Source organism: Taudactylus pleione, unplaced genomic scaffold (assembly GCF_031769625.1).
Source record: "Taudactylus pleione unplaced genomic scaffold, aTauple2 ptg000078l, whole genome shotgun sequence".
Lineage (NCBI taxonomy): Eukaryota > Metazoa > Chordata > Amphibia > Anura > Myobatrachidae > Taudactylus > Taudactylus pleione.
In genome coordinates this window covers 352712-371902 of record NW_028284480.1, presented here as the reverse complement: position 1 = coordinate 371902, position 19191 = coordinate 352712, and the positions used below count along the sequence as shown (strand labels likewise).

Here is a 19191-nt window from a genome sequence, read left to right as displayed (position 1 = left end):
GATTACCGTGTCGCTGATATGTTTCCTGTAATACTGCTACATCCAGGGCCGGCGCTAGGCTGTGCAGCGCCCAGCGCCGTCCTGTGTTGCCACCCCTTCCCTCCTCCGCTCCCTCCCCGTGAGCTTAAATATGTCCTATAGCGCTGGGAGGGAGGTGGGCGTTTCCTGCGCCCTCCTGAAACAGTAGCGCTCCGGGCGGCGGACTTGCTTGCCCGTGCCTGGAGCCGCTACTGGCTACATCCAGCTTAAGATGCTGTACAACCTTCCTCTCTTTGATCAGAGTATTTAAACCCTTGACATTTCTTGTCACAAATTCGATGTGTTTTGTCAATTGCCGTGGAATCTGAGAAACACTCATACTATCCCACACCAACCCTCCAGTTTAACATCAACAGAAACATTTTGTATTATACAAAAATTGGATACAGTGAAAACAAGGGCGCTAGACATAAATAAAAAATGGGAAAATGATATGATCACCAACTCCAATGCTTAATGAGTCCTATATGAAGGTGTCACGTATACTTAATATTATGTCCAATTCCAACAGGGATCTTCTCATCACAAATTTCAATGTAGTGAAATAATTCTCCTTTAGACTATCTTCTGGGTCAGCGTTTCTCTCAGGTTTGTTTAACCGGAAAAAAAGGCCAAACAGATATTCATGGTATAGTATGTTTTTCTAGAACACAAATCCTTTTCAATAACCACACATATAGAATCCTGGCGCTATATAGAAAAGGAGCGTACCCCAACTCACAGGAAACAATGTTGTGTTGTATGTAGAAAGGTTTCTTTTCCCGAAAACTCTTCCTTCACCACGTGGAATCATGAACCCATCAGATTAAACGTGTGTATAAACGTACCCCAATTACGGGAAAGATAATCTGTTGACTCATATAAAGGTTTCTATGACTATTTATTCAATCACCATAGACTCCAAGGTACCTTGACAAAGATACCTTGTATCGCAACGCGTCGGTGGGGAGGACCATTTGAAATTTTCTGGACTTGTTATGGTGGCTTGATTTGTTTCCTAACCTGGAATCCGGACTTTGATTACATCTTATGCACAGGTCAGGTACTTCACTTGCTACTACTGCATTGTTGGAAAATATTTTTATCTTGCTAGAATAAAATTAATTTGGAAATTAAGAAGAAAATATCACTTTATTACCCATATGGTGGAGGTTCCCTGATAAACCGCTTGAAGGGGAGAAAGGAGTCCAGAGCGGAAAGGGAACAGAGCGACCTTGGAGTAGGGATGTGCATATAGAGATGATACACAAAGGTAAAGCAGATTATTTGTAACTTATCCACCAGTCCAATAAAGTCAGTCCGCTAAGTTCATGGCCGATGGAGATGCAGAGGGGTGCAAGTCCACCAACCACATTGCAGAAGAGGGAGATTGCTTGCCATTGTGGAGCACCCTCACATTTGCCGGGTACAGTAGAGCAAAGTCCAGTATTGAAGAGCACCTTGCCAACTGGGGAGAACTCTCTCTCCTTTTCTTGGCAATTTGGTATGAGAAATCTTTGAACATGAGCAGCTTGTTCCCTTGGTAGGAGAGACCGTAAGAATTATGGTATGCATCCAAAAGTTTAACTTTGTCAGTATAATTAAGGAACTTCATGATGACTGAATGGGGCCACCTTTGTTCTGAGTTACAATTTTGCCCAATCTATTGTACCCGTTCTATGACCAATAGGCCAGAAAACGTCATACAATTGAGTTCAGAGGGCAACCAATTAGAAACGAAGTTCAGGAAAATCTATTCTCAATTTGTTTTTCTATTCCTGTTTTCTAGGTCTTCTAATTTGTCTTGCATGGAACTTAGTGAATTTATGCTTGCAGCATAGAACTTGGGCAGCAGCTATAAATCTTCACAAAGCGACTGCTGTTTTCCTTAAGTTGTGCTATCGTTGTGTAAATAGTTTCTTTAAGTCCAGCTAGTATTTTTATCCAGTGAAATTTTTTTGCATCTTTGAAACTGACTGGGCACTGTATTTAGAGGGGTCCGATACCCCTTCCAGAATGTACTCCCTAGCTGTGGATGAAGGGGGGCGGGCAGACGAAGGGGTAGCCAGCAGTTTATCTTTAGCTTTGGTAGATTGACTACTTCATGGTCCATGCTGTTTTTTCACCACACCATTTTCCATTTCATTGGCAGAGGAAAATGGGTATAGAGAATAGGTAGGTCTTAAAGAAGGAGAATAACTAAGTGCAGACCACGGTCAGGGTGGCGCAACTGTGACATTGTATATACACTCAAACAATTAGAATGGGGATATCTGAGGATGCTTCTGCACAGGACTCGATTTAATGTATTAACATAACCAACAGTAGAGAACCATTATAGGGAGTGAGTCTTCCCTTTTGATTGTTGGTGGGGCTCCCTGGTGTCAGGAAAATAGGCAAATAAATATAGGATTTCTTGCACAGGCAAGTAAAGAAGACTCCTTTTTAGGGGCACTCTTTTATTCAAAATTATGTTTGAATGGATGATTATATTAAAATAGTATTTTTAGTAATATACTTATTAAAATATAGGAATATAATATTCTAATAACAATTCTGTTTAGAGTCGACCTTCAATTACAGATATAATGGGGTGAATATATTTACTGGTAATCCTTAGTTATAATATAAAGCAATATTTGTTACGTGTAAGAAAGAAATTACCTCCAGTCACATGCAGATGGTGGTGGTGATCTTAAATATACCATGCATTTTGTACAGAATTATCATAAATGTACATTGGTCAACCAGCAGAATCATATTATGCATAAAGATTCACTGCACACAAAAAACCCCAAAATGTAAATTTTTCCTTATTCACGCTATTTAGTAGTATATGCAGAATCCAAATGCATGGATTCCAGTGTCTGGTATGAATCGTTAGTGTATCCTATCTTACGTAGTAATATATCATCAAATAAAGGGGGGAACAACATCCAGCAACAAGATTATAATGTTATATCATTCAGCCTTAATTCCAATACAATTCTAATATTGATAGCTGAGATAGTCTATAATGTATAGACATGCATATATTAATTACATCTATTCTGTTGCTCCATAGATTCTGGCTGTAGGGTGCCATTCTAGGCACGCTTCTGGCCAAATGAGGTTAGCAGAAAAAAGCTCCAAGGGCCAGACCAAATGATTCCGGGGGCCTTATACGGCCGCCGGGCCTGAGGTTCCCCTTCCCTGGCCTAGGGAAACAGTAGAATGACTGTTAAAGTTCTCATAGGGTGTTTGGTGATACCTGTTGCCAGCGTGGCATTGCAAGGATCAGATGCGTCCAAATCAGTCAGACTAACCACTAGAAGGATGCACACAAACACTTTTTCAGCTCCACAGTCTTTTGTATTCTTATGAAGCCCTGACAAAGGTTCCGGAGTGGAACAGAAACGTTGGCGACTATGTATTATGTGCATGCTAATAAAGCTTAAAGTATGTTTTTTACTTCAAAAGTCTGGCAAGCGCCTTTATCTCTACGTATAGTAGATGTGATATCCTTTATCATTGGGTTACCCACAGTTTAGTGGAAACTCTATAAAGAAGCACCCCGGCAAATTACAAGATATAAGGTGTGAGTGCTGGGCCACCGATCGATAGATAGATAGATAGATCGATCGATCGATCTATCTATCTATCTCTAACAATATAACACAAAATTTACATAATGTATGGCTGGAGGGGATAAATTAATCTGACACATACCTCCACACATTGGTGCAAGGGAAACTAACATTGATTGAGGCCAAGTATACAAAGTGCACTGTATTATTTTCTGCCACACAAGTCTGCACACACAAGATTCTTGTGCTGGGCACACTATGGTGGTTGTTCACTTGGTGATGGCTGTGAGGTGGCAGCATTCCAAACATTTCACTGGCAAACAATGCACCCTACGGAAGTGCGTAAGGAAATCAGTCTTTTTGGGCTACCAGAATTAGAGGGGATGTGCAAAGCGCACATTGTTACCGGGCATCACTGTTACTTAAATACTCTCCTAAGGTTTATACTAAGAGCCAGTTTCAATAAAAACTATTAAAAAAGAAACTATTTTAATCTAGTAACAACCTGGAAATTTTGTTTCTGCATTTCCAATGTTTAAGCTACTAAAAACTTTACTGTATTTATACAAAGCGGTTACACACATATCCTGTAATGAACATAAGCAAGCAGTAAAAAATGACTTTTTACAATATATAAACCAGCAATGAAGGAGAATCTGCTTTGGAAGACTGAAAGGAACTAAGGCCCTCATTCAGAGCCACTCGCTAGCGGCAGTACGCTCGTTCCGAGTGATGTTCGCACATCTGCGCATGCGTACGGTTTTTAGTACGCATGCGCGAACCAGTCAGTGCGGCCGAAAATCGTTGGTACGCAATATAGCGAGGGCCTGCTATTTTGAGTGACAGAATGAGGCGTATGTGGGTGGTAACAGGGGAAGGTGCTTGAAAACGGGGAGTGGAGATCCGAACGCAGGCGTGCTTAAAGGTCAAAACGGGCGTTTTAAGGGAGTGCATATTTAATACAGCAGCGTCATTGACCACGTCACTTGGTTTTTTTAACTCAGAACTGCTCGCAAAATAGCGGTTGAAAACACCAACCACAAGAATAGCGAGCAGTTCATACGCTGTACGATGTACTCGATTAATCTAATAAATAGCGGACATGACGTATGGTGCGTGCGGCCAGGGGGCGTTTTTATAAAAAAAACGAGCGTATGTTTTGCTCGCTCGTTCAGACTTAGAGGTGGGAACAGACTGCAATTTGCGAACGGATCATTTGAATAGCCACCCCTTGTTTTTGAACGAACGACCACAAATAGCGAACGGCTCTGAATCAGGCCCTAAATCATCAACCTTAAAAGAGCATTCGTATTTTCCCATCATTGGTCAGGTCGCTAGCTATTGTTGGGGTCTTCCTCCAGTGAGGTATTGATGTCCATAATGGGATCTTCTGCGGTGAGATGGGAGAGGATCCAGTGCAGGACTTTCTGCGGTGAGGTGGTGGGGTGGGGTAGTCCAGTACGAGACCTTTTGAGTGAGGTGGGATGGGGATGCAGTACGGCAGGACCTTCCCCTCTGGTGAGGGTCCAGGTCGCTTGGGCTCTACAGACATTTAGCAGGATTGCATTAAAGATATGTTGATTGGGGGTTCGCCTTGCCCTCAAAGTAATGCAGACTACCACAAACAACCATGTTACTAAGGGCCTGATTCAGACCCAGTCGCTAAGATGCATACTTTCACTGCTGCCGATGGTATGCAGTGTGTATGCATTTTTCGCATGCGTATGCACTGCAGTGCGCATGCACATACCTTAGCGAAAGTTCACAATGCATTAGCTCGCTGTGCATAGACAGCCCAGCAGAGTGAGTGACAGGGGAAGCCGTTTATAGGTGGTAACGGGCTGGCCATTAAAAACGGGGCAGTGGAGGTGCAAATGCAGGCTTTCCTGAGCATTTCAATGGCGTTTTAGAGGTGTGCATAATTATAAGACAGCATCATAATACACGTCACCTGGCTTGTTTTTACACTGAAGTGCTTGCGGCAGGGTATGGTCAACCTCAAGTGCTGCGATAGCATCCGATGTTACCTAATGTACCGATGTTTGCATACACTTCCTGAACATGATGTGCACAAGTGGGCGTCTTATAACAGGCTGTTGTGATCACTCTCTAAGAAATACTGGGCAAGCTAATACATTGCTGTGCGACAGCACTGCATACACATCGTGCGAGCGATCGTTTCTAGTGAGCGGCTCTGAATCAGGCCCTAAGTTTTGAATATTTCATCTATAATTAAAATGTTTCAAAATATTGGGTCATATAAATAGTTACTTTAACTATTGTTTTATATAAGTGAAACACTCACTTGTATAGGACCTTTCCAGAAAATGTAATGGTCATTATTTGCTTTTAACAATGGTCCATACCTTGTATCTATATGAATAAATGTAGAAGTCACTAGATGGCCACCTTACACAAGCAGGAAGCCAAAATCACTAGCTAACACTTTATGTATAACTCCCACATCACTTAATGTGCTACAGCTGCTGATGGCTACTTTTCCTGTTTGCAGCAGCCTGGACTTGTCAGAACTGGCTAAAGCTGCAAAGAAAAAGCTTCAGTCTGTAAGTATAAAGGAGTGTCCATTTTAGGTCTACTGTGATTTTTACATGTAGTATTGTAAATACCTGTGGTCTCTCTATTTCCAGTTAAGTAATCACTTATTTGAAGAATTGGCTATGGATGTGTATGATGAAGTTGACAGGCGGGAAACAGATGCAGGTAATTGGACTGACTGAGTAGAGTGCGGTCTATTGAGTGTACCCTTTCTCCAATATAATCGTTTACTTTCCCCATAGTTATTTGTGATCTGCAGAGATCCCCACCCCCCATCCCCATATGATAGACCACTTTGTATTTCAAATAATGTTTGAGCACAAAGTTCAAAACTACATTAGTACTCTGAGTTTTAAGAGATAATTGCAATATATTAAATGTAGCCTCTTCTAGGTATGATTGTATCCTTTTGTTTACAGTTTGGCTGGCCACCCAAAACCACAGCACTCTTGTCACAGAGACCACCGTCGTACCTTTCCTTCCTGTGAATCCGGAATATTCCTCTACACGTAACCAGGCAAGATTATAGTTTGTTTTTGAATGCCCAAAATTTGTGTTTTACAGCTATTTCTAATGTCACTTGCTTATTAAAGGCTACAAACCTCTGTTGTTGTGGAAGCCAGCAAATCCGTTCCTGTTGAATGGTTTCTGAACATCTGATTTTGCTGCATTTTCAGACTTCAGACTCCCTAAATCTAATAAAACAAAGTGAATATCTTTCAATATGTTTTAGACATGGCCTAGTTGCCTCCACTATCTCCAGTAACAAAGTGACTGTGTGTGGTTGTAATCTAAACATTATAATCTTAACAATCGGTGATCATGCCGAGACTGAAATTATGTTGATCCAAGGTACCTATCTGGTACCTTGGTGTCCTACTTCATAGTTTCTGGGTCCCATCATAATTTAGTGTTAAGTTTATTGCCTACAAACATACATACACACATACATATTATGTGTACATATGTATTGCCATCAGGTCCCTCCACATGCCGATTAATGCGATCAGACCTTCCCACATTGCATCAGATCACCTCACACACCCCTTAAATGCTCGTCACACACCCCTTAAATGCATGTTCTCAGATGTCTCCACATGTCCCTTGGATCACCTTCACATGCCATGAGACCTTCCTGCTTACCCCTTATTATGCACATCAATTACTGCTGGAAGATGACAGCCGAGGTCCTGTGTAAGTTGCACAGTCATGTTATTGTTTCTGTGTGTGAACTGTGGTATATAATATTCAGAGATACCACTAACAGCTGCGATAGGAAACCTGTGGCACTCCAGCTACTATGGAATTACAAACTACAGCATGGTCTGCAACAGTTTTAGCATACCATAGGGCATTCTGGGATAGGTTGCCTACCCCTGACACAAATAATGCACCTCCACTGCTTCTCCCTGACCTGCATTACTCCCACTGGCATTACACATGGAGGACGACGCAGACAGGATAGGGGTCTGTTTATAGGAGAGGTTCATAGTTATCCCAAAGCTCGTTCCGTGTGAACCCCCTAGAACCCAGGCTAGCAAGGTCTTCCGCCACTAACAGCCACCCAATGTTCCCTTAGATCTATAAACTATCACCAGTACTTTGGCAGCTATCTGGTCTTAATACTTGGGCTAGTAGCGGTTCACGCGAATATACTATGGGATCTGATGGTGAGAGGAACAGCGGGTATAGGTATAGTCAGCGTTTCGGCTTGGGAGCCGATCAGGCGACTTGGAAGTCGATGGTGCAGCTTTGAGCCGGTAGCAGGAGTTTGGTGTAATTGAGATATGGCATTGAGAGCCGGTGGTGTGGCTAGGGAGCCGGTACACAAGTGGGTGTACTTTAGACGCGGCTTTGAGAGCCGATGGCAGCACGGAAGCTGCTGGTGCGTCTGGGAAGCCGATGTAGTGGCTGGTGATCCGGTGGCAGCACGGGAGCTGCTGGTGCGGCTGGGAAGCCGATGTTGCGGCTGGTGAGCCGGTGGCAGCACGGGGGCTGCTGATGCGCCTAGGGAGCCGACGGAGAGGCTTGGAAGCTGTTGGCAAGGCAATTCAGCTGGAGAACCAGGATACACTTCCACGAGGAGAAACAGAATGCTGACCATGCAGCTGAGCTGAGAGAACCTACAGGAAAGCTATAGTCGGTGAGGCGGCATAAGACCATCGTGCACAAATACGAGGAGGAACCAATCACGCCGTGCTGTGGATAAAACGTGACGACCTGATGCGTGCAGATCTCTAGCAACTGAGGGAACTGGAACAACAGCGTCATGCGAAGGTAAACTGCTACCGGGAGACAAGTCGTGACTGCGACTTGTAACATTCATATATGCACACTGGGGTATGTATAAACTGTGCCCCACTCCTATACCTGATCCATATCATGTATGTGTTTTGCTCTATATCCCCTCCATCTTGTCTCCTCTTTCTTCCCCAAGCAGCTTCATAGTGTATTTCCCTCCCATCTGTAGTGTATCCCCAGCCTGGCAAACTCCACCTACTTTGGGAGTTTTCGGCAGGTATGATTACCACATATTGCCTCCTCTGGTGACAGCTCCCAGCCACACAGCAGGCTGCTCGCATCCTGTGCTGAGCAGGGTTTAGGGTAGGGAGAGCACATTCGCCGTGGGCTCCTCCTCTTCCTCTGCCGCAGATTGAGAGTGATTGATAGGTCAGGATGGTGCTGTTGATTGGTCAGAGCACGTCCTGAGGGACCCAGCTTTTTTTTCAGGTAAAATAATTTATCAGGCAAACACTGTTACATTATGTGATGTGTTAAATGTCATAACTTGCAAGCATTGCGATAATGATCTGCACCCTCTGACTTTCCACTACCTGACAAGTAATCACAGGATTTTTAGTTTGAAAATGGCTGACAAGCCACAGATTGCAGATAGTTAACTAAATCCACATAGAAAATAGTGCCCTATTTCTGTTTATTGTACTGAAGAACCTATTTTCTTCTATTTCAGGGAAGGCAAAAATTAGCTCGTTTCAATGCCCATGAGTTTGCTACGTTGGTTATAGACATTTTAAGTGATGCCAAAAGAAGACAACAGGGGAATTCACTGGTTGGATCTAAAGGTACATTTAAAAAAAAAACCCTCCTACATATAAACACACGCACTTTTGTCAAAAGTTTTAGGAAAACTCAATTTTTCCAGTTTTTATTGAAATTTAAGTAGTTTAAGTCCAGTATATAATCTAAAATTTCAAGGTTTTTTTTTTTTAGCCCCATTTCAGATTGAAAGTCCCTTTTCAGGGAACAGGTAATGGGAAAAGAACTTACAGCTGTTCTGCAGCAATGAAAAAGAGGCTTGCCTGGGCCATGAAGCACCACCAGTTGACTCCTGCAGACTGGGTGATGGTCTCATAGACCGTTGATTCTAAATATGAAATTGTTGGTTTATCTCTCTACTAGCCACCGCTTCCCAGCTAGTTTATGACCAATATTTAAAAGGGCAGTTCTTTTATTAGCAAAACTCCCCATATTTTGCTTATTAAAAGCATTGCTCTTTTATATTTCAGACTTAAACATGTTTGCCACCACTTAGTAAATAAACCCCTGTGACACCAACTGTCTAACATGGTGGTGGAAGCGTGATGGTCTTGTGTTTCAGAGTCTGTGACTTGCAAAGTGACTGCCACCCTGAAATAAAAGGGCTTCATGACATCTTGCAACACATAGTTGGTCAATGGTTTATCCTACAGCAAGATAATGACCCAAAACATACCTACAGGCTATGTCTGAACTATCATCAAGGAAAAGAAAGCACTAAATGGTAGGCTTCAAATCATGGAATGGTTGGCACGGTCTGCAGATATAAATCAAATCAAGCTTGTTTGGGATGAACTGGGCATTAGGATGAAAGCAAACAAATCTACAAGTGCAACACATTTGTGGGTACTCTAAAACAGCGTTACGAATAAGGTCCCAAACAATATTTGATTGCCACGAGAATGTTTGATGGTTATAACTGCAAAAGAGCTTTGAGTAAAAAAATGTATTCAATTTTGTTGAATAAAATGATTCTATCATTTCTTTTTTACCTCACAATAGTTAAATTTTTTTATGATTTTAATTTCAGACTGGTAAAATTGGGGCGTACTAAAACTTTTGACCAATAGTATGTAATAAATATTTTTCTATACAAAGACTTTGTCTACAGGATGTTAGTGTGAATTTTGGTGAAATCGTTTTGTGAGCTAATTTCTTTTGCGTCCTTAAGCTCCGGTTTTCAGTATACACGACAATGAGGTCACTGTAGCGATTTGTGAATAAATGGATTATTCTCTTACTCTTATATTCCTTACACTGACTAGTAGCATATGCTAAATCTCCAGGACTTCCCGATCACCAGAACTGGCACTGCATAAGTGGGACTTCTTACAAGAAACTATGGAACATTTCAGTTTGACTAGCACTTTCCCTCATAGTCCAAAAATGGCTACGTAATGTTATAAGATAGTCCTATACTCTAGCCATCACCTGGTGTCTCCACTTGTCATTACCCGCATACAGTGCAGTCTGAAATGGGGGACACGGGTTATTTGACCCGGGTTAAGTTTAAAAGCTGCTTATTGGCTGTGGATGCAGAGGCCGCCTCAAGGGAATGACATGTAGTGCAAACACGGGTGCAGAGTGAACAGGGACAACCTGGGAATAATCCCGGGTTCAAGGTGCAGTGTGAAAGGGGTCTGAGCAGCTGTGACACGGGTTGGCACAGAGGCCCTGATTCAGAGCCGGACGCTCTGACAGAGCGCTCGCTCTGAATCAGGGCCGTCCCTCTGAATTTAAGAGCGGCCTCCTGGCCGCTCACATAGCTGTGGGTGACCACCCACAGCTATAGCGAGCGGCCAAAATGATGGTTGTGATGGTCAAGACCATCGCGACCATCAGGCTTGCGACGAGACCCTTGTGGTAGGGTCTCGTCTGCCGCAAGCCCTGGAGTGCTTTTGGCTCTATCAGAGCCAAAAGCACTCCCACTGACATCACTAGTGATGCCAGTGGGGCCGGCCACAGATGGTAGGCGTTCCCATGGGAACGCCTCCGTCTGGGCAGGCACGCCCACCAAAGGGGGGGCGTGCTGTCAATCACCATCTACAGCACGCCCCCTTTGGTGCGAGACCTATAACGACGGCTTGGCTGTCGTTATTCAGGTCTCGCACATGCGCACGACGGAGCCGCCTCCGTCGTGCGCATGCGCACTTGGCCAACATCGACCCACTTGCGAGCGCTCAGCGCTCTTGAGCGGGTCTGAATCAGGCCCAGTGTTCAATAACCTGGGTCGAGCTCACGATTTTGGTGTGAAAGTGGTATTATACTGCTCACTTAACATGATTTTAGTCTTTGGCATTTTTCTCTGATCTTGTTTATTTTTGATAGATGGGTAGTTTAAAGATGCATTCTATTTTATTATTATTTACATGGTGAACTGATCTGTTCATCCAGAAACTTGACATTCAAGCTGGGTACACACCTATTCAATATGTCATTTGTACAGCTGACAAACGACATATTGCTAATTGCATCTGTCCCTGTGTAAAAACGTTATGCCTGTGAACAACATCGTACAGACATATCAAGTCAGCCCTGCACAGAAGATGCCGATACAGCGGTACATCTGCATGTGTGTGTGGGCGAGCCGCTGACCACTCGTACTCTGGCTCCAGAAACTGGGACAATGACATCACAACTGGTCAAGCAAATGTAAATGCTCGCTCAGTTGTGATGTCTGGCCAGACATATTGATCGGCCAATTCGTAAATAGGTTACCAAATCTTCCGCTCAGTCGGTGGGACTGCCGATAGGCCAAGTGTGTACCCAGCATAAGATGTTAAATTTGTTAGAGGTTCTTATATTTATTATGCTATGTGTTCAATTGTAGATAATGTGGAACTGGTGTTAAAAAGTATAAACAATCAACATAGTATTGAGAGCCAGGATAATGACCAGCCCGATTATGACAGTGTTGCGTCTGATGAAGAAACTGATTTGGACAACGTTCCAACCAAATCGATTAGGGAAAAGGTAAGTTTTTTTTTTGTTTGTTTGTTTATTTTTCTTTCTCTTATATGTATGTTCATTTTAGGTGACAGACATCTGTTGTTAGGTATTTCCACACTTAGACATACATACGGTGCATGTTCTATATTATACTGCTTTACTCCTATGTATCTAAATGTGCTGGGTGTGTTTGGCTGTTAGATCATTGTCCATATTTATTTGTTATGCCTTGAGACTAGGCAAGCTGACTATTGTACGGCCTGTTTGCTTTACTCAGTGGTCCCAGGCAAAGCAAATTACTAGTGTTTACTCTAGGTGAAGGGTGCTGATGAGTAGAGAGGACATATTTTAATTTTTAAGCACAACATTTTACATGCTAAGCTACAGTAAGTGTAGCGATACATTACATCTGAAATTAGGCCCATCAAAATGAAAATATTCGCATTAATCCACACCCTGCACATAGTGAACACTAGATTACCAGCACTGAGGTCATTGATTAAACTGTGTGGATTTTGTATATTCTCCCTGTACTTGCGTGGGTTTCCTCCGAGTACTCTGGTTTCCTCCCACACTCCAAAAATATACTGGTAGGTTAATCGACTCCCAACAATGGTAGGTAATATAGATTGTAAGCTCCACTGGGGCAGGGACTGATGTGAATGGCCAAATATTCTCTGTAAAGCGCTGCGGAATATGTGTGTGCTATATAAATAACTGGTAATAATAAATGTCTGGGAAATAGTGATTTGTACATATATTTACCAAGGTTTATTGGGTTAGTGGTGTTGGCTGAGTGGAGGGGGGAGGTATTTGTGTGACATGTTCCTGATGTGCTAACCTCAGGTTTCAGTTGACTTTTTGACATTTCCATATCGCTGTGCACTAGACATAATTCACAAGAAATGGGGGGATAAGAAGACTGTGGGTTCCATGGTAATCAAGGAGTGGTTGCGGACCTCTCTCACTTGTCCTGGTATTCCTCAGTAGCTTGACATCTTGAGATTGTTGCCAAATCACCGTTCCAGTTTAATGGTTAACAGCAGATATCCGGACAGTCTCAGAGTGGCCTCAGTTTCTCACCTGTCAGTATACTTAATGACCAGTCCGGCTAGTGGAATCACACTGCTGCTCTAGGTATATAGAATAGAGGCTCCAGGTGTACAGTGTAGTGGCTGCTACATACCATAGCATATACTGGCTGAGAGAGACCGCTCTATAGGTCCAGCTACAAAAAAGCACCTGCAGGTATCGTCCACTTGTCAGTAGTATCGCACTTCAATAGAAGGTACGGTGAGCTATCCGCATATGGTAAAGGTAAGTAGTCTGTGGTAAAAGCCCACAGCCCTAATGCATTTCCTCACACAGCGTGTGGTTTCCTCAGAAGATAAATGAGAATTTGTTGGTTTTCAATTTAACATTTCTTTTATGTGAATGGATTATGAATCTTACTAAAAGTTTGTGTAGGTTAACAGGGTATACTTATATATGTGCTCTCTCCCCAGAGTCTGGAAGCCGATCTATCAGATGGGACCTTCACAGTACAAGAATTTCTTGATGTGAAAAATGCCCTGGCTGCATCAGAAGCGAAAATCCAGCAGTTAATGAAGGTTAATAGTAATCTGAGTGATGAGCTTCGGATAATGCAAAAAAAGGTAACTGATTTTATATTTGTGCTTTTTTTTTTTTCCCATTGATTTACATGAGAACAAACTAACATTGATAAATGTATCTGAATTATTGACTACTGTAAAGAGGTAGCAGAGGTCATGCAGAGTTGATTAAGAAAAGCATTTCCATTGCCATCTGTGTACCATTACAGTGGCTGCTGCGCACCTTTATTTAACTCACTATAGAATTACAAATAGTGACAAATCTGTTCATGGGTCCTTCACAGCTAAAGGAGGTTTCCGCTCTTAATTTAAGTCATAAGTCCTAATCGATTTGCAAACATTTGATTCCTTTCTCTTCTACTTTATGGTAGAAATCGAGATTTAAAATGACCAGTCTCTCTGAGCCCCATAGGTGCAACATTATTTAAACATACAACAGCAGTTTTGGTTGCAAATTTCTGGTGCAGTAATTAGGGAAAGATGGTTATTTGAAAACTATCTAATCTATCTATCTCATAGGCAAATGCAGGGGGGTTTCCGGCTACCTGGAAACCCCCTCCGCCACCCACACTATGAACACTAGTGCTGCATGTTCTCTTCAGAATCACAAATGAAATAATTACCACCAACTGTGGTATCTTTTAACTTGTGTCAGTTTATTAATGAATACAACTGTGCACCAACTAGGAGATCTGGAAAACATGGTTAATTATTAATACTGTATAATAATACTATTCAGTGCATAAGGAGACCTATCTGAACATATATGTCCCGGGCAGCGCTAGGTTCTTCTGCTGCTCCCCCAGACTCCTGAGCTTGCTCCAATGCTCTGGAATGGTGCCCACATCTGAAATAAAAACATTCAGCTTAGGCAGGATGGCCCTGCTGCCACTTCTAATGGCTTATTGCACAGGTTATCAAACTCAGTCCTCAGGACCCCAAACAGTGCATGTTTTCCAGGTCTCCTCATAGAATCACAAGTGAAATAATAATCTCCCCCTATGGTTCTGTCAGTGAGTAATGAATGCACCTGTGCAGCTACTGGGTGACCTGGAAAATGTGACCTGTGTGGGGTCCTGAGGATCGAGTTTGAGAACCTCTGGCTTATTGTGATCGCTGGTCCTGTGTATGTTTGTATTACGACACCCAATACACTTTGTATGACGCATATTAAAGCTGGTTAAGTTCTAATTATGCCCTTTTCATGGACTGGCCACACTCGCTGTAAAATCAAGCATTTATAAACCCCTCACTAGAAATTGTGTGTGTGTGTGTGTGTATTGGTTTTCACAAAGTTTGCTGCTTCAGTGTTTTTATACCTGTTTGTCAGATGTTACTATGGTATACTGAAGTAAAATTACAAGCATTTCATAAGTGTCAAAAGCTTTTATTGACAATTACATTAAGTTTATGCAAAGAGTCAATATTTGCAGTGTTGACCCATCTTTTTCAAGACCTCTGCAATTCGCCCTGGCATGCTGTCAATCACATTCTGGGCCACATACTGACTGATGGCCGCCCATTCTTACCTAATCAATGCTTGGAGTTTGTCAGAATTTGTGGGTTTTTGTATGTCCACCAGCCTCTTGAGGATTGACTACAAATTCTCAATGGGATTAAGGTCTGGGGAGTTTCCTGGTCATGGACCCAAAATGTCAATGTTTTGTTCCCCGGGCCACTTGGTTATCACTTTTGCCTTATGGGAAGGTGCTCCATCATGCTGGAGAGAAGTGGCTTCTTTGCTGTCCTCCTTCACACCAGGCCATCCTCCAAAAGTCTTCGTCCTGTGTCATGCCAACAGTAAAGCATCCTGAGACCATTCATGTGTGGGGTTGCTTCTCAGCTAAGGGAGTGGGATAACACACAATTTTGCCTAAGAACACAGCCATGAATAAAGAATGGTACCAAAACATCCTCCAAGAACAACAACTTCCAACCATCCAAGAACAATTTGGTAATGAACAATGCCTTTTCCAGCATGATGGAGCACCTTGACATAAGGCAAAAGTGATAACTAATTGACTCGGGGAACAAAACATTGACATTTTGGGTCCATGACCAGGAAACTCCCCAGACCTTAATCCCATTGAGAATTTGTGGTCAATCCTCAAGAGGCGGGTGGACATACAAAAACCAACAAATTCAGACAAAATCCAAGCATTCATTAGGCAAGAATGGGCGGCCATCAGTCAGTATGTGGCCCAGAAGGTGATTGACAGCATGCCAGCGCGAATTGCAGAAGTCTTGAAAAAGAAGGGTCAATACTGCAAAAATTTACTTTTTGCATAAACTTAATGTAATTGTCAATAAAAGCCTTTGACACTTATGAAATGCTTGTATACCATAGTAACATCTGACAAAAAGGTCTAAAAACAATGAAGCAGCAAACTTTGTGAAAACCAATACTTGTGTCATTCTCTAAACTTTTGTCCATGGCTGTACTGAAACTCTCTCAGAAGTTGACAGGTTAAAATGAACTTTAATTTATGTACAGTATTACTGAAAAATAATAAAATAGTAATTAGGGAATATTAATATGAATTGTGGTGCAATGCTAACAAAAAACCTCTGCCCCTAAAATGAATACATGGACATACTCTATTCTTACAGACTGATGTCATGTAAAGGTGTTTACACACTTGCCGATATTCTGGAAGACTTAACAATGTCGTTCACTATATCGGCCAAATTGTATGCATGAACGATAACGACCAACTATGTGCTCTCCCGCATGTCGTTGGTCTTTGTCGTTCATCGCCCGAACATGAAGGCAAACCTGTAACAATTTATACAAATTTTTAAAAATAACCTTCGGCGCTACTAAGCTCCCCAATTTTCCAAATTCAAGAAGTCCAGAATGATTTAGTAGTGACGGAGGTTATTTTTTCTAAATTTATATAAATTGTTACAGGTTTTGGTGGTAGGGTACCATCTGAAAGAAAACCTAGGCTGCTATACTAAGGAGCGCCTCTACATATCCCAACATATTCTTTTAAATGCAGGCAAACCTGACAATATTGTCAGGCTGTTGCATGTTTGAGGATGAGGGAGGGTTCCCGGCACTGAACGATATCGTTCAGTGTCGTTAACGACATTGAGCACACCCCTGCCGGGGACACACTAGACGATATCGCTTATGGAGCGAATCGTCTAGTGTGTATATCCCTTAAGAGTTTTTTACCAGGATCCACTATCAAAGGTTTGTTCATAACTAAACCAGATGCCGCTGATTAAGTATTCATATTATGTGTTTCATGTTTCAGCACATACATGTGCTGAACGGATGGTGCCTTCCTGTACTAATAAGTTTTTAAGTGCGTTTTCTACTTAGGGAAATATTGTAAAATATGAATTAGTCCCTGGCTGTACCTGCACAATGGGGGTTCTGCCCTGTAGCCCTCATCTGCACCAGATGGTACTCTCAGGCCTGCATCCACTGTACCAACTTTTAAAGGATAGTTCCATCTTAAATAATATCTGTAATAAAGTTAATAACTGCCCAACAAATGTCTGTCTTTTGTTTTTGGGATTTTTATTATTGTGGCCCCAAGAATACATTTTCTGTAAATCCCAATAAGTATTTTCTGGCTTAGTATATTTTTCAAAATGCAGTAAAGCAGCTGTGAATAGTATCTGTTTAAAATACAAAATGGAGTTTGAGGTGGCAGGCCAGGCATGCTACATGGTAGTATTTGTGAGGGTTTGTGATATGGCGCTCCTAGGGGTGAAAAAAGGTGTAAATATAGATCTAGCAGCCTAAAACCATTACAGTTCTTTCACTTATAGGACCTATTTTGAACTTCAGAAAGGAATTTGGGATGAGTGGTTTATTGGCGCTGCCCCTTGTCTTATCCAAAAGAAGATAAATGGAACAAAATACCGTGCCAATAAAAGAAAAATATTTTCAACAATTTAGTAATAAAGAACCCTATAGTGGGATAAAACAATAACTATATGGAATAAAACACTAATACACTAACACACAGGAATTAAGTATATGGTGTCGGGACCTCCACACAGACCGGAAGTAGACAATTTGGCTTATTTATTGTATTTTGTCTACTTCATCATCTATTCTGTTTTCGCTTGCTTATGTTTAATTTAGAGAGCCCACAACCTTAATTATATCTATTAGGTGGGACTTTATACGCTATTTCTGAATGTTTACAGCCATTTCCTCTTTGAATGCTCTAATCAGTCACACTGCATATTAGCCTTGACAAAGACCAGGACGGTGGTCGAAACGCGTTGGAAGCAGTGACTGTGGATTTGGACCATCACATATAAGCATTGGGGCCTACGACATCTATCCTCTTGTTAAGCCGTTCGGAGCTCCTAGGTCCGGATGGTCAAGGGGCCCCATACTTATACCTGTGGTATGAATCAATCATATGATATTGTACTGAATTTGCACTGACACTTTATCTACATTATTCAGTGATCTAGTATTTTATATTCCCTGTATTAAGGGTAATGATGTACCTTTTTTGAGTGTTATTTTATTAGTGTTTTAGTCCATATATTTATTGTTTTACCCTACTATATCGGTTTGTTCTTTATTATTAAATTGTTGAAATTCTTTATCTATTATTGGCACAATATTTTGTTCCATTTATCATTTTTTGGATAAGACAAGGGGCAGTGCCAATAAACCACTCACCCCAAATTCCTTTCTGAGGCTACATAGTAGTGTCTGTTAAGGCCCCCATACATCAGCAATTGATTGCAGCAATTTGTAATCGGTTGTGTATAGAAATCTTTCCCTTTTTTAATTGTTCGCGGCAATTCTGCATTCGGTTGAAAAAGGGAAAGATTTTTATATACAATCAATTGCTGATGTATGGGGGCCTTTACCCAGACGTGTGGTAAGCTTTTACTCCCTTACACTGCTAGTGGGTTTGGGACATTGCCTACCTCAAGTGGCAAAGCCATTTTCTAATTCTATGATACACTGCATTCTTGTAAACATATATATTCCTTTATATATGTCTGTTTATAATCTAGGTATAAATGTATATATTTCTTAGAAGACTAGCTCCATTTTATTGCTCTGTTATTTAGATAGTGTTCCGGACTGTAGTTAGACAGTAATTAGATAGACACCAGATGTTAGACAGTCAGTAGATAGACAGGGACAAAAGGTTGATATGTAAGAAGGTTGACAGGTACAAATGGTTGGCAGGGTCAAAGGTTGACACAAAAATGGTTGACAAATGATTTTTTTTGTTTTTTAGGGTTAGGCACTAGAAGGGACGTTTAGGGTCGGGCACCTACCACGACGGTTAGAGACCAGAAGGGAGGGGGTTAAGGTTAGGCACCAAGGGGATGGTTAGGGTGAAGATTATGGCTAGAAGGAAAAAAAAAATCATGTGTCAACCTTCTTCTTACCTGTCGACCTTTTGTCCCTGTCAATCTATTGTCTGTCTAACATC

General features: G+C 41.8%; 1 protein-coding gene across 7 annotated transcripts in view; it reads left to right on the top strand.

Moving 5' to 3' along the window:
* Positions 1-19191, top strand: part of GIT2 (GIT ArfGAP 2) — an 88430-nt gene that overhangs the window by 28910 nt on the left and 40329 nt on the right. For 5 of the 7 annotated variants that reach the window (XM_088467882.1, XM_088467881.1, XM_088467880.1 and 2 more), the window contains exons 9-14: positions 6097-6148; positions 6233-6305; positions 6560-6657; positions 9112-9223; positions 12028-12170; positions 13652-13801. In XM_088467882.1, coding sequence (XP_088324008.1) covers positions 6097-6148; positions 6233-6305; positions 6560-6657; positions 9112-9223; positions 12028-12170; positions 13652-13801 — 628 coding nt within the window. The remainder of the gene's footprint in view (positions 1-6096; positions 6149-6232; positions 6306-6559; positions 6658-9111; positions 9224-12027; positions 12171-13651; positions 13802-19191) is intronic. The other 2 variants (XM_088467883.1, XM_088467877.1) reach the window with 1 other exon arrangement.